At 43.8% G+C, this 22,865-nt stretch overlaps 3 protein-coding genes across 3 annotated transcripts; all 3 read right to left on the bottom strand.

Moving 5' to 3' along the window:
• Positions 1-306: 306 nt before the first annotated feature.
• Positions 307-708, bottom strand: LOC128594530 (small ubiquitin-related modifier 1-like). The gene is made up of 2 exons (XM_053603415.1): positions 627-708; positions 307-527 (listed from the first exon to the last, which is right to left on the bottom strand). The coding sequence occupies exons 1-2, from the start codon at positions 706-708 to the stop codon at positions 307-309; spliced, it is 303 nt and encodes a 100-aa protein (XP_053459390.1).
• Positions 709-3,496: 2,788 nt separating this feature from the next.
• LOC128594123 (HLA class II histocompatibility antigen, DM beta chain) lies at positions 3,497-22,521 on the bottom strand. The gene is made up of 8 exons (XM_053602659.1): positions 22,384-22,521; positions 10,973-11,075; positions 10,223-10,371; positions 8,104-8,385; positions 6,483-6,767; positions 4,407-4,523; positions 4,212-4,247; positions 3,497-3,858 (listed from the first exon to the last, which is right to left on the bottom strand). The coding sequence occupies exons 3-8, from the start codon at positions 10,275-10,277 to the stop codon at positions 3,842-3,844; spliced, it is 792 nt and encodes a 263-aa protein (XP_053458634.1). The 5' UTR covers positions 10,278-10,371; positions 10,973-11,075; positions 22,384-22,521; the 3' UTR covers positions 3,497-3,841.
• Positions 18,683-22,524, bottom strand: LOC128594124 (HLA class II histocompatibility antigen, DM alpha chain). The gene is made up of 5 exons (XM_053602661.1): positions 22,384-22,524; positions 20,884-21,168; positions 19,661-19,939; positions 19,303-19,431; positions 18,683-18,932 (listed from the first exon to the last, which is right to left on the bottom strand). The coding sequence occupies exons 1-5, from the start codon at positions 22,469-22,471 to the stop codon at positions 18,928-18,930; spliced, it is 786 nt and encodes a 261-aa protein (XP_053458636.1). The 5' UTR covers positions 22,472-22,524; the 3' UTR covers positions 18,683-18,927.
• Positions 22,525-22,865: the final 341 nt, after the last annotated feature.

The following is a 22,865-nucleotide window of genomic DNA, read 5'->3' as shown; positions in this document are numbered from 1 at the left end:
ATTGGTTGATCTTATTTATCACCACAAGCCTGAAAATGCACAGTCCAGAAAACGGTGGCCTCTCTGTGCACACTGGAATTTTTAAAAAGGAGGGGGCAATATGAAGGGGACTGAGGCTTGATCACCAAAAATCAGCACAATGAAAACAAACGATACTGAATAAATGAGCACTAGAATTCAAATTACCAGATGTTTTTTAAAGAGATGAGGTGCCAGTTTTCGATTGTTTTGAACACCACATTACAAAATAACTATTTTTAAAAAATAAAAAAGGATTGAGGGAAAAGAAAAAAAATAAAAGAATATCTAAACTGTTGAATGACCTTCCGTTTGTTCCTGATAAACTTCAATCACATCTTCCACCATTCCCAGTTCTTTTGGATTATGATTATCAGCAATTCTCTGTCCTTCAGAGAGAAACCTGAGTGAATTCATTGGAACTCCCTGTATTTGACAGTATGATTCTTTGAGTTTCTTGAGATGTGTTGTCATTTTCACTTTGAAGTGAATCTCACTGCTATCCTCCCTGCAAGTCCCTTGACTGAAGGACACTGCTCCCAGCAAAGTAGCAACTCTACAGGAACTTGCTCCACTAAGTCCTGATAACTCCTCTTTGTCCTTGCCCTCAATGACTTTGAGTTTAATGTATTCTCCTTCTTTCTTACCCCCTAAGTCTTCAGTTGAAGGTTTTGCCTCCTGGTCAGACATGGTGACAGTGGCTTCACCCGGTGGCAGCCTCCGCACAGCAGCAGCCTCGGGTAGGTAGAACCTCACTCTGGGGTTTACAAATTTGTCTCCCTTCCCCACAGCACAACCAGGAACAATACATTTCTTTAAAGTATTGTTACCTGCCCCAAGGGTTGAAGGAACCCCCTAACTGCACAGGCCCTTATGGAGTGAACTGAACAGAGCCAGTTCTTTTAGGGGTGGAGCGTTGGACTAGATGACCTTTAATGTCCATTCCAGCGCCCAGTTCAGCTGGAAACAAGATTAATAAATTGTGGTATATGTACACTATGGAATATTATGTAGCCTTAAAGAAAGATGGAGACTTTACCTCTTTCATGTTTACATGGATGGAGCTGGAACATATTCTTCTTAGTAAAGTATCTCAAGAATGGAAGAAAAAGTATCCAATGTACTCAGCCCTACTATGACACTAATTTATAGCTTTCATATGAAAACTATAACCCAGTTATAACCTAAGAATATGGGGAAAGGGGAAAGGGAGGGGATGGGTGGAGAGAGGGTAATTGGTGCATTTTACAAGGGTACATGTGAAACTTACTAAATGTAGAATATAAATGTCTTAACACAATAACTAAGAAAATGCCAGGAAGGCTATGTTAACCAGTGTGATGAAAATATTTCAAATTGTATATAAAACCAGAGCGTGGTGCCCCTTGATTGCATTAATGTACACAGCTATGATTTAATTTTAAAAACCAAACAAACAAGACATTGAAGTGAGAAAAAAATTCACTGTGCCAATTGGATTAGGTATAACCTGAAAGCCCAACACTAACTCCCTCTTCTCTCTCTCTGTCTCATTATCCTTCTATCCTCCTTCCAGGCACCACTCATTCCCCCGTGGAATGGTAAATGTTCTTCCTTTTCTATCTATTGTAATTTGGCTTCCTAAATTCCAGGTGACTTATGTAAGTACTTTTTCTTGTTACTCACCGGGATGGGGACAGCCTGCTCCATAGAACAAAAAACCTAAGTTAAGGCAGAGAAAAGCCTGTACCAGGACCAGGGGGAGCTGGAAGGCGTCCAGCGTGCTGACTCTGGCCGTCCCCCGCCTGGGGTCCCCTCACGCTGATTCTCACTGTGACCGGACCCAGACGCTTCCGGTGTGCAGCTTCTCCTTTAAAACTGCCCTGGCATAGGCAAGACCCAAAGCCCCACCCTCAGATTAGAATAGAATTTCAAAGGAATTTGCTTTGTCAAATAAACAAAAATAAAAGCAGGAACAGAGAATAGAAAAATGAAAGTGAAACATAAAAACTAGTACAGTTTGTGGAGATGAATTTCCGAGTCTATATTTACCAGTTAATTTCCCCAGCACAGCGCACTCTGCTTCCTCCTGTCTTACAGGTCCCTGCTCAGACTCTAACTATTTTGAATTCACGAGCACTTTCTCCTCCCATTGACTTCTTCTGTAAACTACTTCCAGAAGGGATGCTCTGATTCCAAGAATCCTTCTGGGGAAGCCATGGATGTAATTCATTAACTGAACAAACGATGAGCACCCACGGACATCAAGTTTATTTGAAGAGTGCTGCTCCCATTCGCTCCAGGCTCCTGTCACATAGCAACAGTCCAAGGACAAAGAGGTCTACCCGCTGTGACCGCCCCCCTCACACTCCACACCCAGCCCACAGGGAGGCTCGGCGCACGATCTGTCTTCCGACCCCTTCCCCAGCTCATGGGATCCTGACCTTATATTCCTACGCGGGTGCCCACACGCAGACATGTATCCCAACCCTACATCTCCTCCCACGCCCTTCTGTTAGTCTAAGCTCCTTCAGTATTTTGTCTTCATTTCCACTTTCTTTTCCTGACTCTCATTACAGTGCCCAACTCTTAATTCCAAAAACTCTTTCACAGCCCACCTTTCTGTGTCCAGCAGGTGTCGCCCTTCACTGGAAAGCAAACGGCACTAGACACGTGTCCACCGTTCCACAGTGGGGAACCATGCCCTGACAGTGATTGTCCCTTGGGTTTGGGGTAAAAGGGAATGGAATGGTGGCCCTGAAAAGATGTGTGCTCGAGGGTCTTCAGAATAAAGCTACTCACTTCCAGTTCGGGTAGAAAAACATAGGGAATCTGTTCTTTGACCTTGGGCAAGTTGTTTAACCTCTAAATCTCACATCCTTTGTCTGTGGGATGGAAGCGGATGGTCTGTCCCTTATGGGAAGGATTATTGTCAGAAAAGGTGATACAAACGCTAAGCATTTAGCCTAGTTCCCGGAGATGATAAGCACTCAAGCCATGATCACTTCTTCATTCATGGCATAGAGGAAATAGCTCTCTAGAACTCAGATTTGAAATTAGGAATTGCCTCCTGAATGCTATCTGAATCCTGGCTAACTCTGTGCCTCAGAGTTATGATGGAACTTGAATAAAATAATGCACCTGGTACAATGCCCAGCCCCCAAACTTGAATAACCGATAATGCTACTAGCATCACTATTGCAGAGTCCCTATGTCCCAGGCAGTGTTCTTAGCCGTTTACAAGTATTAATCATCTGGTCATCAGAAAATCCTTTATGAGGTAAGTAAACTATTAATCCCTTTCCCCTCTCTTACTCTGTGACTTCATTTTAGTTACAAATCAGAAAATTGCCCCAAATTCTGTCTTGTCTAGATGGAGAGAAGGGAGAAGACACTGACACCTCCCCCCACACACACACTCAAGTAGGAGAGTATCAGTCTCAGCCCCTGCTCTGCCGTATTCCTTCCCCAGGGCTCCAGGAAAAAAGAAGTCAATAACAACATTTCCACCAGAGTTTATTTCTCAGAAATGATAACCAGCAACTCACTGTCTTCTGTTGAACAGTGAGGCCCTCGGGAGTGCCTTTAACCCTCTTCCCTGGATTATATTCCCCCAGAATATAGCCTTGAATAATAATTTGGCTGCAGAATAGTCCCAGGAATGAGTCCCCTGAGTTATTAAGGCTTATATTGGGGGAGGGTGGTAAATTCAAAGAATTGAATGGAGAAACCACAAAATCCAAGGAAATGGTGAGGGCAGTTAAAGATGTTGAGGAAGCATGGTAGTATCATAAAGTGTTTGAATCTCCTTCTCACTTGAAGTGGAAGTTGTAGGATTCTGCCTCTAGGAAATGTGCCGTCCTAAAGAAGAAATGAAAAAAAAAAGAGAGATAATGAGGCTTCAACCCAACTTGACCCTATCATTTGTCTTGTAACGATTCCATGCCAGAGTCCTTGATAATACAGCAAAATTAACAATTCTAGGTCACCAACAACTAATACAGAGAAACCACCTTCAGCCTCCTCCCCATAGACCCACCACCACCACCACCTGTAGAAGTTGAGGATGGAGGCTCTCCTCTTTCCTACTCCTAATCACAACAATGGCAGCTTAAATCATGCCCTTGGCTAAGAAGCTCATCCCAACATTTATATCCTCTAACTGGCACCCCCACAGAAGGACCAGCAGGTAAACAGACCAACAGAGATGTTACCTTCTGGATAATTGGACCCAGGGAGAGGAATGTAGCCTAAGAGAGGAAAACACTTGATTAGACCAGCCTTTGTAAATAAAAGTATCTAGCATTATTCACAGCAAATGGGGTATGAATGAAAGAGACAATCACAAACAGCAAGTAAGCAGAGACTGGGAGCAGGAGTCGGAATAGGAGTACAGGGGGGACACTCACTGGAAGAGCCAGCCCTCCTCCAGCTGATCAGACCAAGAGAGAAGATGATCAGGCCCAGGCCCAGAGTCACCGCAGACACAGAAACCTTCACTGTCTGCACTGGAGACAGCCCAGGTGCTGCAAAAAACCAGAAACTTACTAGAAATATTCTAACTGAATTTATCACAACCTCCTCCCAGCAAAAGTCCTTTATCCCAGCCCCAAGGGTCTACCTTACACACCCACTCCCAAAGAACTGGTCCTTCTCAAGCCTCTACTCCTACAGCATGCCTGGGGAACCTATCTCCCCAGATTTAGCATCCCAGTTTCCAGGCCCTTTCTAATACCATGGGGTTAAAGACATCCTATTTCCTTCCCTCACCCCAAAGACACCCTCACAGGAAGAAGGCTCCTCACTCTCCTCTCCATCACCCCCAGGTGACAGTGCTTTCCCCCTTTCTCCAGTACAGCAGTTTCCTAGTAACATGTCGTCCACCTTTCCTAGCCACCACTGGTTTCATTCTGTGAGTTATCCTAGTACAAAGTGTCTTCTACATCTCGATTTCCCAGGTGTCCTTTCAGAGCTTGTATCCAGCCCACTCCACAACCCCACACACTTTCTGGAGCTAGTCCTGTTCTAAATCATGTCCCAGAGTCTTTTCCCATGATAAAATGAACACTCCATCACCAAGGGAAAGTTCTTGTGCACTCTGTAAAAAGACTTTCCCCAGGAGAGCTCAAGCGAGTATGTGAGTTCCACTCTCTTCTCTGTTCACCATGCCCTTCCCAGCTGCCCAGCAAGATGCAACACTCCCACAGTGGAAGGCCTGGTCTCAGCAGCCAGTCTGAGATCCTGTTCCCTGGCCCTTTGTCAGTGCCCTTCCTCTTTTTCTTCGTCATTTCTTCCTCTTTTCTTTACCAAGAATCCCAAAATCTCTGTGCAACTTCTCTCGCTACCTTTACTACTATCAATCCTGGATTCAAACAGTATAGCTAATTCTTTATCCATTATCCCCCAAACATACACACCGAAGTGTCTACCAGCTGTGGCTTTACTGTCCCTTACTCTTGATAGAGCAGCCCAAATGTAGCACTGCCCCCACACGACCAAAAGTCTCCCTTCTTCAATTATCACTATTTCTTCAACTCCCATTCCTGACCTGACCTAACAGAGGTGAAATCTAGGGAGCCAAGGAGCTGAGGATAGTGTGTTACAATTTGGGTTCTGAAAATATTGTTACCAAAGATACATCCTTTTTTTTTCTTTCTTTCTTTTTTTTTTTTAAGAGACAGAATCTTGCTCTGTCACCCAAGCTAAAATTCACTGGCATGATCACAGTGAGCTGTAGCCTCAAACTCTTTTGAACTCTGGGCTCAAGAAATCCTCCTGCCTCAGCCTCCTGAGTAACTGGGACTACAGGTACTTACCACCATGCCTGGCTAATTATTTTTTATTATAATGATTTATTTTTATTTATTTATTTTTTATTTTAGATTAATATGAGGGTACCAATGATTAGGCTACATTGTTTGTGTTTCTAAAGTTCAAGTTGTAGTTGAGCTCTTCACGGGGTGGGGGTGTGCGGGGGGGGCTGTATATCCTTACATTGTGCGCATTAGGTGAGAGCTGACCAATGGCCCTCCCTTTTTAGTTTTTGTACAGACAGGGTCTCACTTTTGTTCAGGTGATCTCAAACTCCTGGAGACCAGGAGTCCTGGAGCCCATTGTGCAAGAGCTGGAGCAGGGTGTCTTTCTGGTTGAAGCAATCCTCCTGCCTTACCTTCGCCTCCCAAAGGGCTAGGATTACAGGACTGAGCCTCCACCCCCAGCCTACATCCTCTTTTCAAGATAATCAGACTCCCTTCCCACCTCAGACACTAACACAGCAATGTCAACCACACAATAGCAATAATAACAATAACTAATTATTTACATTTCTTTATCCTTTATCCTATTGCCCCATTGCTGGTCCTAAACCCTCCATAATAAGTTCCTTCACACTCCCTCCCTGCATTAGCACCTCCCACTCTACCATGCACCATGTACGTATCCACATCTCACTCCCTCTGTTTTAACCCTAATTGCCATACACTCACTCCAGTCCTGAAGGATGGGCTCAAGAGTCCCAATGTGCTCCACTACACAGGTGTAGGTGTCCCCGTGAGAGGGGGTCAGGGCTAAATGGGACAAGGTCTGGTATGTCCAGTCTCCGTTGGGCTGGGAAGTCTTCCGGGGACTGCTGTGGGGGGGGACAGGCTGCCCATTTTTCTTCCACGTGATGGTCACATCGGCTGGATAGAAGCCCCACACGTAGCAGGCCAGCATCACAGGCTCCCTTGTGTTAAAAGGAGTGGTTTGGGCTACTTGGACAGATGGTGCCCCTGCACAGGAGAAAAAACTTGTTCAGGAAGGAGGGTGACATTCTGGCTCCTATCTCCAACCTGGTTTCTTTCCTGTTTCAGTTCTTCATAGATTTTGCCAACCTACTTCCTTCCCTCCCCACCCCCATGCTGCCATTTGAAAGAGAGGAAATTGAATTCACTCCTCCTTCCCTCTTTCTTCTTCCTCATTCCTTCATTGCCCTTTTCTTTCTTTCCTCCTCCAAAATTATGTCTGATCACAATTAGTAAGAGTCAGGTCTGAACTGCTCGCTGTTTCAGAAGTTGTATTTATTTCAAACACATGAGCTTGAAAGGACATAAGCTAAGAGAAATTCAGAGCTGTAAACTGGGATTTGAAGAAAAAAAATTTTTCCCTAAATCTGTTTAACAAATTAATTTGCCTGTAGTCCTAGCTGTTTGGGAGACTGAGGCAGGAGAATCGCTTGAGCCCAGGAGTTGGAGGCTGCTGTGAGTTGTGACACCACAGCACTCTACCAAGTGCAACATAGTAAGACTCTGTCTCAAAAAAAAAAAAAAAAATCAATTTGCTAAATAAAGCCTTTTGTCTTCACATAGTTTAAGCAAACAAGCCTAACTCAGTACTAACTCTCTTGAATTCAGAATTAATAGCCCCCCAAATGAGATTATTAATGCTGCCATATCTTACTAGTTTATTGTCCTAGGTAGACTTCTGCTCGCCTCTGCCTTGGTATTTTTCAAGTCCAAGAAGCTATGTTAAAAAGCAGATTCCCTACCCTTCATCTCCACACACTTCAGCACATCTTGAGTGGTAGCAAGGGGCTTGCATTTTTATCAAGCACCTCCTCCAGGCAATTCTGAGAAAGGAGGTTTAGAAACCGAGCCTTGAGACACTCTTCTCTGTCCTATGGAGATTGTCAAGTCAACTTGATCCTCAAGACATTCTCAGTGCAAGAGATTAGGGTGAGAATGAACCCTTAATGCTATGGGATTCTAAATATTCCCATTCCTGGGACCAGCCCAGATCTAGTACATCAAAATCTAGGATAAAGAGGCATAAATATGCTGGAGAAAGACATGCAGTTATTCTGACACAGGCCTGGCTGAACTCCCACCTTCATCCTGAGATCCCTGGCCTCTGCGTCCTCTTCCCCCAGGACTCTCACTGCTCGGGCATCACCCCCCCTTCTTTACTCCTGTCCTACCCTGTCAACTACCTTGTTTCCCTAGAGGTTCAACTCCCTCTTTCCATATTCCCTGCCCAAATCTCATCCCCTTGGCCTGCTGAGGAATCTTCCCTGGCCTTCCTTCCCCTAACTGTGCTTCCTAATGCCCCTCTGCACCCCTCTGTCCTCACGTGTTCTGTGAGTCAATGACCCCCAGAAGGGCTGTGTGTGCGTGGCACAGTCCTGGGTCCCATTGCGTAAGCGCTGGAGCAGGGCTTCCTGCTTGTTGAGGTAATATGACAGCTGAGTGGCCAAAATATTCAGCACCCCAAATTCACAGGGGGCCATTTTGTCCTGCTCTGGGTCCCAGCAGGTCAGCAGATCCTTGTTGAAGGAAATGCAATATGTGAAATCCTGTACAGTCCCATCATCGTCCAGTAAGCAGGTGCTTTCCACATGGGCCACAAAGCCACCTAGAGGAGCCAGGGAAAGGAGAGCAGGTCAGTGTCCTTTGCTGTTGTGACATACATACATACATACATACACATAATATATTATATGTATATGTATATATATTTATATACATACATATCCTAAACCCTTGTAATTTCCTGAGTGATAGGGATGCTAGATCTTTTTGTTCAAATAGTTGATCTTTGACTCCAATACCTGACACAGAATTCCCAGTCCCTTGGAATTTCTTGGTTAATAGTGTCTTTTCCAATGAGGTGACTCTTAGTGGGTTCCTGGATAAGGGCTGTTCACCAGAAAGACCAAGTCATGATAGCAGCCTGGAACTTTTAGTTCCATCCCCCAGGAAAGGGAGAGGGGCTGCAGGTTGAATTAATAACCCATCATGCCTGTGTGATGAAGCCTGAGCTGTAGGACATGGATACTTTCTCAGTTGGTAAACTTATCCACGGGCCACAGAAGTGGAGAACCCAAATCCACAGGGACGGAAGTTCCTGCAATGGACACCCTTCCAGACCTAACCTATGTACTTCTGCAGGCTATTCATTTGTATTCTTTAAAATATTTTTTGTTAAAGGATACAAAATTACACCTAGATAAGAGGAATAAATTCTAATGTTCTGTATGACTGTTGGATGATGAGAATTCATAATAATCTGTAGTTTCAAACAGCTAGAAGGATATTGAATGCTCCCAACACAAAGAAATGATAAATGTTTGACATGATCAGGATGTTAATTACCCTGATCTGATCACCATATATTATATATATCGAAACATCACTATCTACTCCATGAATATATATACTTACTATTTGCCAACTAAAATAAAATATTCTTATAATAGGTCCACAATAGTATAAGTAAACTTATACTTTCCTGGATGCAGTGAGCTGCTCTAGCAAATTATCCAGCCCAAGGAGGGGGTCATGGAAGCCTCTGTTTGTAGCCAAGTTGGACAGAAGTATGGGTGACCAGGGGACTTACTACTTGTGACTAGTGTCTGAAGCAGGGGAAGTCTTGTGAAGCTGAGCCCTTTACCCGTGGGATCTATGCTAACTCCAGTTAGTGTCAGAATTGAATTGAATTGTAGGATATCTGGCTGATAGAGGAGAATCGGTCGGCATGGGAGAAAAACCCACACATCTAATAGAACAAATATTGAGCATGAGCATATAGGGGGAAAAAATTGTTTTTTTCCCTCTATTTAGCTGGAAACTCAGGCCTTGGTTGCACCCATTTGGCTCAGAAATTTTCTACTTTTTCCACTCAAGCAGCATTCACTGACCAAGTTCATGCACTGGAGTCTCTGTGAGCCCAATTAAGGGAGTAGATGGTAGTAGCAGAGAAATTTCTAGACCTGATTTCCTCTTTATATGAGACTAATACAGGGACAGGAGTGGTCCAAGATTATTTGCATGTTTAATGTGACAATTTACCCAAAACTTGGACCTTCAGTAGGACAAATTATTGAGACAGAAAAAGGGTCAAAGGAAAGAGTCAGTCTTATTCTGTGCTGGGAATATTATGAAACATTCACTCCATACATATTTATGAAGCACTTGCTGTGTGCCAGGCTCTGTGCTAGGAGCTGGGGATGCAGCAATAAGCAAGATGAACATTGTCCTTGCCTGTGTTCCTGCAGGAGTATATATCACACAAATAATTATACAGCTTAATTACTATCAAAGTTGCTACAACGGTAGAGTACAGTGTGCTACAGGAATATATAGTAGGGAGGCAAACTAGTCTGGGGTATCAAATCCAGTAACAAAACTGAACACCCATACCCCAAAAGAAAGCAAGAGTAAGGGAGAGTCTGAGGACGGAATGTCCTTACCTGCTCCTGTGCAGCCCAGGCTGAAGCCAAGCAGCAGCAGCAGGAGTATGGTCATACTCTGCTCTGTGAAGATGCCACTGGGAATTCAGTCCCCTGGACTAACTCTTCCAGGGGCCTTGAGTCCTTGCTTGTCCCAGAAGCCCCAGCCTGGGAAGATGATTTCCAGACAGTAAGCAGAATATGGTATTGTCCAGGCTCCTAGATCCCCAGTACATGAGTAATTTGGCGCTACCCGGGCCCCAGACCCTAAACCTGTTCCTACCAGCTCATCAGAGTCCAGTTTTCAGATCGGCTAGGGAGGCGGGGACAGACGTAGAGACAAATCACTGAGTTCCTCAGCCTAGGATCATCAGTTACCGGGTAAACCTCATCCTACCCTAGGCTTAGACAAAAGGACTTTTTCTTTTCCTCAGTTCTTTTTCTGCAGAACAATTAGTCTGTAGGTGGATTCCCTAGATTAGTGGAGGGAATAATCCCAATATTCCTAGGTGTATGTAGCCTGGGATGCCCACTGATTTAAACTTTTTCTCTCAATGCCTTCCCTACCTCCCAAAAGACTAGGACTAGATAACGTCCCTTGTTCCTTCAAGGGAGATTACCCAGAAAGGTATTATAGGCAGTTCCTAAGTTACAAATATCCAACTCATACAACTTGCACTTACGAATGGGGCCATTACAGGTAATAAATAAATATACCTGTTCCAACTTACATACAAATTCAACTTAAGAATAAACCTACAAAACCTATCTTATTCATAGCCTAGGGACTGCCTGTATATAAATCCTTGGTCTGTCCTGCCGTCCAGGAGACAAGAGAACTCAGGGCCCTTCTGGGGCAGGTGGCAGAGCAGGGCTGCTAAGAAAGTACAGAGTCATTTGGTCTCAAAGCAAGACTGCAGAATAAGGGAAGAAGTTCCACCTTAGAGATCAGGCTGTCTGGTTTCTACCATGGGCCTCCATGGTGGAAAATCCCTCCATGGGCCTCCACTGCTGTTTCTCTTCTAGCCAGTCAAGCTTCATTTCCTCCTCCATAGCTGCTTTCTAGAGCCAAGTAACCATATCCTCCTACACTGGAGCCATCTCAGGTGGAGGACACAGGAAACCCCTTGAAAAATAACTAGTGGTGGGCCGGCAACAGTTCACCTGCCTTCCCCTAAACTCTAAATTCCCCTGTGCGTTTCCCGCTTGGTCCCAGGGCAGGTCCTTGCATCATAAAGCCACTGGAAAAATAAGACAAAGCTTCTCTACTTTCCTTCCTCTGGAAAAAACAAGTTTTTCTTTTGTTTTTTTGAGACAGAGTCTCACCATATGTGTCATGCAGCCTCCCAAGTATGTAAGACAACGCCACAATGCCCGGCCATTTTTTTGTTGCAATTGTCATTGCTGTTTAGCAGGCCCGGGCTGGGTTTGAACCCACCAGGTTAGGTGTACATGGCCGGTGCTGTAACCACTGTGCTACGGGCTCAGAGCCTGGAAAAGACAAGTTTTAAATAACAATGCATCCTTCCATTCCATTGTGAACCATACAATTGGTAGATATTTCTATCACTAACTTAAAACTCTAAATTGACTTCCCTCTGCTCCGTAATAGGCTTCAGGGCTGCCCCTTCTCACCTTAGTTTCTGGAAAGCTATTGTATTTGATTTAACAGTGAGCCAAACAAAAGAGGGTGAGAAGGGACCCCCTTGACACCACACTCACCTGCCCTCCCCCAATGTCCATGACCCCAGGAGAATCTCATATTTATGAAGAAAAAGGGAAGGAAAAAAATGCGTGTACCAAAAATAAATACAAAGATCATTATCAGGAACAAAAGACTTGTTTCCTGTAGCTAGCTGAGATTACCTGAAGCTCCTCATACCTACCAGCCACCCATCCCACCCCCACCTTAATTATATACTCTACCTCTGCTAATGAATCATCAAGTGTGTTGAAGTGGGCAGAATATAGGGTAGGCACTCCAAAATTTGTAGAGCTTCTGCTTTGTAACAGATATTATGCTAAGTAGGTCTTTTATATGCTATCTCATTTAATCTTAAATGACTTGCCAATTGCCCTGTTTTACAAGTTCAAAAACAGGCCCAAAGATTCATACCCACGGTCTAGAAGCTTTAACTCCTCTTCTCATCCAACTCTTATACATGCACACACACACGCATGTACACACACACACACACACACACACACACACACATGGAATGCGTACACACTCACTACATCTTGAGATGAGGATGGCCCAAATAAAAGGAATTTAGTGGGACCTCTCATGGTAAAAAGAGAAAAAGAAGGGCCACAATCCACAATCCAATCCATCCACAATTATCTTTCCTGTTCTCAGAGTTCCTTCCGATCTTAGAACCATTATCTCTTTCACTTTCTGTCTTGACAGTTTCAAAGCTATAGTAATTCTCTACACACATGCAGAATCCCCCTTCACATTTCTCCCTGTTCTACCCAGATAAGCAGTGAACCTAACCTTGCAAGAACAAGGTTTGGGATCATTTCAGTGTCCATACAGTCGACCCCTGGCAGGGGAGCGCTCACTGTGTGGCCCTGTGCCAGCACTGGGCATGACCCCAGGCAGTGCCAGTGAGGCTGAACGGAGTTCCCTCTCGTGTCTGGTTCTCTGCTCTGGCAGTCAAAGGAGATGTGAAACCTTCTGTGAGGCCACAGGAGGAAAGGGTATAAGAGGATTTCACTTCTCTATTCATGTGAAGTCTGAGGGAGCTTGTTAGAATAAAACAGGACAGAAAATCCAGAGACCTGTGCTCAGCAAAGCAGTTTTTCCCTTCCTCTCCTCTTCCTATTCCTACTATTCTTTCAGATATAGGTCTATCTTCCCACCTCCAGCCAACTCAGAAGATTATTTCAGCCTGTCCATTGTTACTTATGCAGCACTGGGACTGAAGAAGTTATATTGTCTTTCAACTACTGCCACTACGCAACTGCCCCCAAAGTGATGGCTCTCCCTTCTCTTCCCACTGCCTCTTCCCTTAGCCTGGCCACCACACACCTGCAGTAGATGAGTTCCACCGTTTACATGCAAAGCCTTACAGGGAATACCAGAGCTAGGAAATATGGAGTCTGTCTCCATGTCACTCCACTTGTAGGTCAGTTGAGGAGTAAGAACAAACACTTATAAAGAGAAGAGTTTATGTTAAAGCAAGTAAGCAATACGACCAGTGGACTTAGAAGAGAGAAATCCTTATGGGCATGGTAGGCAGGGGTCCTCTCAATTGATAGGACATGCTGTGTAGTTCCATAAGCTTGGCAATAGCTTCCTTTTATTTGGGCCATCCTTGTCTCAAGATGTAGTGAGTGTGTAGGCATTGTGTGTGTGTGTGTGTGTGTGTACCCGCATGTGTGTGTGTACATGTATAAGAGTTGGATGAGAAGAGGAGTTAAAGCTTCTAGACCTTGGGTATGAATCTTTGGGCCTGTTTTTGAACTTGTAAAATAGGGCTGTGAGGTGCTACTGGGGAGGAGAGCAAGGAGCCTGGGATGGCTGAAACAAAATAAGCTGCAATAACGTCACAGGCATCACACGTTGAGGGAAGTCACAAATGTGGTCTCTTGCTTTTTCTGAGTATGGCTAAAATAATAAATCTCTGTAGGCACTTTTGGTTCTAAGTTCTTAGGTTCCTCTTCCAGATAGATGGTTTTAACTCAAGCTTTCATTTTAAAAACACAAAAATTGCTCAAGCAAGCAATCATTTTTAATGTAAAACCAGAAGCATGAGACCACACTTGTGACTTCCTTCAGTGTCTTTGCAAAACTACACACACTGGCACCCTGGTAGGATTCCATTACTTGCCCAGTCTGTCCAATCCTCTCCCTACCTCCTACATCATGCACCCTGCTCCTGTCAGGATTCACTGCTCTGAAACTAAACTCTGAGCCTTGGGCTACTGTAGCTACGGTAGTACACCACCCTTCTATTGTACAGCTAAACCTACTTGAACTACTAGGGGGATAGACTACTTGATTTGCCGCCACAACTCGAAGAATATTATCTCCATTTTCCCTAGGAGAAAATGGAGGCAGAGGGAGGTCAAGTGATTGCCCAGATTTATCTAGATACTAAGTAAAGAACCATGATTTGAAGTCAGGATTTATGACTCTAAATTCCATATTCCTAATATCAATTAAAAAAAATGAAAATTGTCTACAAGCAAAACAACACAGGCTTAGGAATTAACATATGAAAGTAAAAGAACTTTATTTTTAAAAAGAAAACTTTATTCAAGCACATAAATGAAGACCTGAGAGGTAGAGAAGTATACCACACTCATGAGTGGACCATCCTAACATAATGACAATCTCTCCCCACATCTGTAACCTAAATGCTATCTCAACAAAAATCATGGCAGGATTTGGGGAGAATTTAACAAACTGATTTTGAAATATACATGGAAATAAAGTCCACGAGTATCTTAGATAAATTTTGATAAGGAGAAGCAAAATGGGGGAGGTGGGGTGGTAAGGGAATAGAGACTATTCTCATGAAATAGTAACACATATTAAAAAGACAAAATAATTAAACAATGTGATATTGACATAGAAAGTAGTGAGACTGAATAATCCAGAGACAAATCTATTCACATAGGGGAGCTTGATATAAAATCCTTGGATATAAATGGAATATTTGGTAAATGGTATTAAAAAGATCAATTTACTATTTTGTGGGCAAAGAAAGTTGCATCCTTACACCATAGAGAAAATTTTCAAATTAAGAAAGATCTAAATGTAAATGAAAAACAATAATACAAAGAGAAGAAACATAGTGGAATATTATATGGCCAGATAAATATAAGGCAAAGCTTTTTACTCAAAATTATTCATCAGAAAAGAGGGAAATATGTTATCTATAAGACCGTATTTTTTTCCAGATAAGCTGAAAATTATCTCAATTAATAAATGCATGGGAACTGGGATAAAATTGATGTATGAAATGAGGGGGTAGAAACAGAAAAATGCCCTCATTATAATGTTTAAAAAAGTGATTTTGAATTTGTGAATTGCTAAACAAACAAATATAATTAGTAGACATTTGACTTTCTCTTTATAACTTCTATATTCCTAAAACTTTATAAATTGAAGTTGGAAAAAATTATTCAAATATTCTCATTGAGAATCACCTTATTACTTTCTATTCCACTAAAAACTGTAACTTTACTGCTTTAGTGTTGAAAAGGAATTTTTTTTTTTTTTTAGATACAGAGTCTCACTTTGTCACCCTCAGTAGAGTGCCGTGACGTCACACAGCTCACAGCAACCTCCAGCTCTTGGGCTTAGGTGATTCTCTTGCCTCAGCCTCCCAGGTAGCTAGGATCACAGGTGCCCACCACAACACCTGGCTATTTTTTTGTTGCAGTTTGGCCGGGGCCGGGTTTGAACCTGCCACCCTCGGTATATGGGGCTGGCGCCCTACTCACTGAGCCATAGGCGTCGCCCTGAAAAGGAATTCTTAAGATCACATGAGTACAAACCATAAGGGTTTTAAGTTTCAAAATTAAAAAATTCTATTCAGGGAAGGAATTACATACAAATTTAACTAATGAGCAGAAAACTGGGAGTGTTTATAGTATCTATTACTGATGTAATATTGCTATGTAATATTGCTATATAGCCCCAAATTCACCAGAAAAGACAGAAAATGCAACTAAAATAAATAAAAGATATGAATCAGTAATTCATGAAGAGAAAACCCTATGAAAAGACACCCAGCCTCACTGGTAATGAGAGAAGACAAGTTAAAACAAGATACCACTTGTACACCCACCATATGCCGTCATTTGAAAGTCAGTAACTTTAAGTATTAGCAAAAATAAAGGGAAATGAGAACTTTCTTGCTCCATTGGTGGGAGTATAAACTATTTATGATCCCTGATTTATAGAAATTATAAATTAGTTGGGTGAAAAAATTAACATAAGAAATAAGGCAGCATATCCCAACCCTTGGGTTGAGTGCTCTAAATCTTGGAAGAGTTCAATAAATATCAATTAGGGCTGAAGAATTAGAAACAGGTTATTGAAAGGGGTTGAACTTGACTTGGAGTGTAGAGTTGGTTAAGACAGGAAGCTAAGCAGAATAAAGAAGGCATTCCGCCAGGCATGATGGCTCATACCTATAATCCTAGCACGTTGGGAGGCCGAGGCAGATAGATCTTCTGAGCTCAGGATTTGAAACCAGCCTGAGCAAGAGAGAGACCCTGTCTCTAGAAAACAGCCAGGCATCATGGCAGATGCCTGTAGTCCCCAGGTACTACTTGGGAGACTGAGGAAAGAGAATCACTTGAGCCCAAGAGTTTGAGGTTGCTGTGAGTTATAACACCAGAGCACTTTACTGGGGGCAACAAAATAAGACTCTGCCTCAGAAAAAAAAAGGAAAAGAAAAAAAGCATTTCTATAAGAGGAGAGAGCCTGGACAAATGGCCTAAAGTGAAGACACATAATACTGCCAAAGAAGAGTGAGGAAAATGGATTTATTCAAGACCCAGATTCCTACAGAGAATGGTGGGTTCTATCCTTTATTAGAAAAGGGGCAGTCATTAAAAAAAAATGGAGACTTTGTATCTTTTGTATTAACCTGGATGGAAGTGGAACACATTATTCTTAGTAAAGCTACCCAAGAATGGAGAAGCATGAATCCTATGTACTCAATTTTGATATGAGGACAATTAAGGACACGGTGGGGTTGGGGAAGGGGAGAGCAGAGAGAGAGGGAAGGAGGGAGGGGGTGGGACCTTGGTGTGTGCCACACCTTTTGGGGGCAAGACACGATTGTAAGAGGGACTTTACCTAACAAACGCAATCAGTATAACCTGATTTCTTGTACCCTCAATGAATCCCCAATAATAAAAAAAAAAAGAAGAAGAAAAGAAAAGGGGCAGTCTACAGTCATACAACCCCGAATGTGCCCCATCTCATCTGATCTTGGAAGCTAAGCAGGGTTAGGCCTTGTTAGGCCTTTTCTCCCAACTTATCCAAGTTAGTACCCAGATGAGATAAAAGGGGCACCAGACTAGAAAGGATTTTGAAAGCTTCTGGAATATTTAAGGGACAGTATCATGAACTTCTTGATCAGTGAATGTCAATTCTAAACTCATCATTTTACAGACAAGGAATTTGAAGCCCAGAGAGGGGAAGTGACTTGTCTAAAGTCACACAGCATAATAAAAGCAGTTTTAAAATTCGACTGGTAGGAAATTTCTGAATAAGTTGAGAAACAGAGAGAAATTAGAAAGAACTAGAAAGCAACAAGGAACAGGTCTAGAATGGCAAGATAAGACTAACAATAAAAACATCTCAAAGAGAAAATACAATACCTGTAGGTAGGTTCAAAGTATGTTCCAGAAAAGAGAAAGAAGTCAATAACATTGCTAAATTCTTTTATGAAATTCAAGACAAACAGCAATAATTCTAGGTTATTGAGAACCTTTTCTATATGCCAAAAACTATTCTAAGCATTCTGCAGATACTTATTTAAGCTTTACAAAAACCCTATAAGGTAGACAACACTGTTATCATCACCCTTTACAGAAAGTGATACCAAGGTGCAAGTTAAGTAGCTTGCTCTCTAAGGCATACAAGTAAAAATAACAGTTATGATTAAATTTTAGCACTGGAGCCCACATTTCTTAATTAGTATGCATGCTGTTCTTAGAAACGAGATGATTCAGTGAAGGTGCCAATTTCCCTAAGGGAGAATTGGCTATTTTCCCTTAGATTAGACTCTGGTACAATGTGAAGAACAGAGAATCCCTCACCAATATCGAAATAATTTCACTCTTAACATTTGGGGCTACTCTGTCCTCCAAAGCAACTCCCAGACTCTAACGAAATCAAGAAATAAAGCACATGTAAAGTGATTTACCACCAGTGATCATGTGCTGCCTGCTCCTGTTATCTGCCCAGGATGGCACCATCACAGTTCTCCTTAGATGGTTCACTGAAGAGAACAGATCACTTAGGACACATGAATCTTTTGCCCTTCCAGGCATTTCCACTTCACTTCAGGAGCTCGATGATACTGTTTTCATAGAACTGATGAAAATCGATTGAAAAAGGGCTTATTCTTCCCAACCTGAGCTCCTGTTTTCCCAATTACAGTAAGGGGAGTTGTGTGTTCCTCAAGGCAGCCTATACTAGACATAATTGTTTTTACAAATATTACAATGCAAAAAAAAAAAATCCACAAGACAAAAATCTACAAGCATCTTCTTCAACCATTTTGTGAACAGATTATCAGAAAATAGCTACCCTGCATTCTTATATATTTTGCAGAAACCAATAATAGTAAAAGCCATTATATGGTACCGAGGGGTTTTCCCTATTTCTCTCCCTACGGAGGGCAATCAGTGTTCAAGTTAACGCAAGCTGAATTTGAAATGACAACCCACTCAAGTTGAGATATCTGGAAACAAATACCATAAGTTAAGAAAGAGGCCACACTGATATTTGGAAAGGAGATTTATTGCCTTGTAGTGAGAAGGGATGTGGCGGTAATAGGCAGGCCACTCTGGGCTCCCTGGGGTGCAGGCCCAGGGAGAACAGAGCCCCCAGCTGGGAAACCTACACAAGTATGTGGAGTCCCAAGGACTTCAGCTCTGAGACGGAGAGATCCAGGGCAGGACGTAGGAAACCTGAGCACCCTCCATTTGGGTGACTAAAGCTGTTGGCATCAAACTCTGGTCAGGAAGAATTAGTCTGAGGAGAGAGATGGAAGGAGGAAAGCTATCAGGGGCTCCTCCTCCTCCCGAAGGCCTTGTTCACCCTACCTGCAGTGCACCCCTCAGAGGCTGACCTCTCCTTGTCTCCACATCATCTCTAGGCACGCTTCCTACAGCTTCCCATTATCACTTCTCTCTCCCTCAAAGCCATTCTTGTGACCTAGAAAACTGTGTGTGTGTGTAACTGGGTCTCCAACTAGGAAGCTGTGCCCCCGTAGTGCTGGATGCAATCCCTTAGGACCTAAGGATCACTCTGTGTCCCCTCCATGCCACAGAATAACCTTTACATATGCACACACACATCATATCTGGTTCCCATGGCTTGCCCACCCCTCCAGATGACATACCACCTGAGCAAGGCTTTCGGAAGTACAAGATGAGGACAGTGCCCACAATGATGCCCAGCACACCCAGGCCAAAGGCCACACCACACAGCACATTCTCCAGAAGATCTGAGGGCAGTGGGTTCTGGGGCACTGGAAAAAAAGGGAAGCAGATCAGCCTGGAGACCTGGTTAGAGAGCCCCCCACCCAGGGAATTATTTGTGTATCTAGGATGACAAGGGAGAAATTGAAGCATGGAAGATTGATTGTGATTTAGAGTAAGAATGGGCTAAGCAAAGTCCAAGTAGAGGAAGAAGGCCCCTCCCGTAAGTTATCCCTTTTTGCCCCTAAAAGGACCAGACTTCAGGGAGAAGGTCCTCACCCCAATAGGCAACAGCTGTGTAGCGGTCAATTTCATGAGTCACGATGCAAGAGAAAACATCAGAGTGTTCTGGAGTAAAGTTTAAGTAAGAAAAGGCTTGGAAGCTGAGTCCATCGATGGCTGAGACGAAGGTGGGCCCAACTCCTTCCACCGGGACAGATTGATGTTGCCAGCTCACCGTCAACATGGGTGGGAAGAGATTACTAACAAAACAGACCAGTGTGTTGGGCTTGCCAAACTCCAGGGGCTTCATTGTGAACACCTCAGCGATTGGGAACCCTGGTGGGGGATTGAGGTGTGAAGGAAAGGAGAGACTTGTTTAGATGGTGCTTCTGTGTCTGGAGGGGTCACCAGTACATGGAGGGCAGGGCAGAGGAGTCAGTGGGTTGGCCTTTGGGAGGAGGAGAGGAAGGAGGAGTTGGGGCCAAATAAGAGGTCTTCTTCCAGGCAAGAACCACGCTTGGATCTAGAAGCAGAGCCAGATCCAGGCAACTCTGGATCCCTCAGCTGACTTCCCACAGAACTTCCTGACTAGAGCTCATACTGACATCATCATACACTGTCATGCATTAAAACACAGGCTCATCATCAGATACTTCTATTCTCCCCTTCCATCTTACTGGGCATAGTAACACATGTGCTAATGTTCTGTAGGTATCAAATAGTCCCTGTTGAATTTTTTTTTTTTTTTTGTAGAGACAGAGTCTCACTTTATGGCCCTCGGTAGAGTGCCATGGCATCACACAGCTCACAGCAACCTCCAACTCCCGGGCTTAAGCGATTCTCTTGCCTCAGCCTCCCAAGTAGCTGGGACTACAGGCGCCCGCCATAAAGCCCAGCTATTTTTTTTGGTTGCAGTTCAGCCGGGGCCGGGTTTGAACCCGCCACCCTCGGTATATGGGGCCGGCGCCTTACCAACTGAGCCACAGGCGCCACCCATCCCTGTTGAATTTATCAAGATCAATAAATAGTTTTAAATGTCTACTCCATGCTAAGCACTTGTCTTCTGCCCACAACAAAAAACAAGCTGCAATCCAAGGCTTTTAGAAAAATTAAGGTCCTGAGGAGAATGAGAAGGCCTTAGAAATGGGGAGCTCCTGTGAAGGGGAATCGTTCACTGTATAGATTAATGAGGTTAAGAATGCCTCCCTTTACTCCTGGAATCCCTTGTTTTAAGGGATTCCCTTAAATCCCTTCCCTTTACTCCTGGAAAAACTCCTGACCTCTGGACACTGGGATTTTCCCTTGAAGTTGTGGGCCTATGCTTTGGATCATGTCCTGGCAGAACGCTTTGTCAAATAAAATGGTAGAGGCATCTCTCTCTTCCTGAGCCCAGTTGGCAAATTCAGGCAGGCGAGGAACTCGAGTGTTCTGGAGAAAATCGAAGGAGAAAAGCTGGTCTTCATCGTAGGTCTCAGAGAGCCCCACGCTGGGACTCCCATCCTGACAGTACACAGTGTGCAAGAATGTGTGGTTTTGCAGTTCATCCCGCCACCTTGGAGTAGAAGCTGCAATGGAGACAGGGTGAAGTTCAGGGAGGTGAACTTCTCTTTAACTCAGAAAACATCAAGGCCTGCTTTGGGGAGTGTGGTATAACACTCTCCTGTGTCTGTTATTTAGGCTCCCTCTCCCAATAGAGGTGAAGAAGAAATTATAGTCTCTTCAGACTTCCCCTCCCATAAAAAGTTGAATGTCTGAAGTTGTAAAGAGTTTTTAAAAGTCCACTTTCTAAAGTGACAGATTCAAAGTCATTCTGCTGGTTGTGTGTTCGTGCACTGCACAAAGGCACCCAGCCAAAGAAGCAAATGGAAGCCAAAATCCAGTCTGCACGCTGCTCACTAAGTAAGTCATGTATCCTGACACAGGGACGCGAACTCCCAAAAAGAGTTTCCTTCATCTATTTGACGTAAGACTACCATGCTGACTCAAGAAGACTATGGATGGGTTTCCCAGTATTAGAAGAGAGCAAGAAGGAGTATGGTCTCCCCAAAATGTGGATGGGACTGTCTCACCTACTGCCAAAAACCAAAGGTAAACTGAGAGACCAGTCTCCAGACATTTCTTTAGCCACTTCATTGGCATCAGGCCTCTCTGAAAATGTTTTCCCCTCCTTCAACCCTCCATTCTTCCTAATGACAGGATCAGGGGGAAGTGATCCCATAATTGCAGGAAATAATCCCTCTTCTTTGAAACTCTTGGCAGGAATCCCTCAGCCAACAGAAAACTTTCTACCTATTACCTGTAAAAATAGAGTAAGAACGATCTTCCAGATTATCCTTCCATTCCTCCCTATCCTGTATAGAGTAGGAAACTTAGAACAAATAAAGAGACTTCTCAAGAATCACAACGTGAGTTAATGACAGAGAAGGCAGAGTAGAACCCCGAGTGGAGGGGTGAAAATAACATTTTCTTTGATCAAATCCCAGCTTTACCGTTTTCCAATGGTGTGAACTTGCACAAATAACTACCCGAGTCTCATTTTTTTCATTTGTGAAATGGAGAGAATAGCTCTGCTACCAGAAATTGTCTAAAATGGAACACACACTGCACTCTGACATTGCTTACTATCCATAAACAAGAGCTCTCTTTCCCAATTCCCCATTGTTTCCACTCCTAAAACTCCCCTCCATTTACTAAGCACAGGGCCCTTCCTCAAATGCTCTGGGTGGGATCCCTAGCTCTAACGCTGTCAGGATGGAGGTAAAGGGAGGGTACTGTCTTACCTTCAGGGACGGCTCCGGAGTGGGGCAGCAGCCACAGAAGTTGCAGCAGCTGTAGCAGCGCAGCTCCTTGGCTCTGCCCATGAGCCATGTCTTCATACCACACAGTAGGCAGGAGCTACCAACCCAGCTACCCAGGTCTCCCACTCCCGCCCTGAGAGGCAGCTTAGATCTTGTTTTAACAGCTCATTTCCAATGGCTGACCTTGTCATTTTGTCTAAGCCAATCACAGAAGTGTCGGGTTTGACATCATCAGTCACTGGGGAGAGACCTGAGGCCAGGAACCTCCGGAAGACTTGGCTCTTGGATCAGGCCAGAGTGGCATGGAACTGGGCTAGGAGGGCCAGTGGAGGAACGCCTGCCTCCGGGTGGAGTGCCCTCTAGGCTCAGGCCGTCGGCCCCCGCCCATAAACCCACTAGAGGGCTCTTCAGAGTAGCGCTGCCACGCGGCAGAATGCGGAGTGGGACGCGCATCTTCCCACAGC

Source organism: Nycticebus coucang, chromosome 9 (assembly GCF_027406575.1).
Source record: "Nycticebus coucang isolate mNycCou1 chromosome 9, mNycCou1.pri, whole genome shotgun sequence".
NCBI lineage: Eukaryota > Metazoa > Chordata > Mammalia > Primates > Lorisidae > Nycticebus > Nycticebus coucang.
The sequence above is the reverse complement of the archived record's forward strand: the minus strand, read 5'-3'. Positions and strand labels throughout refer to the sequence as shown.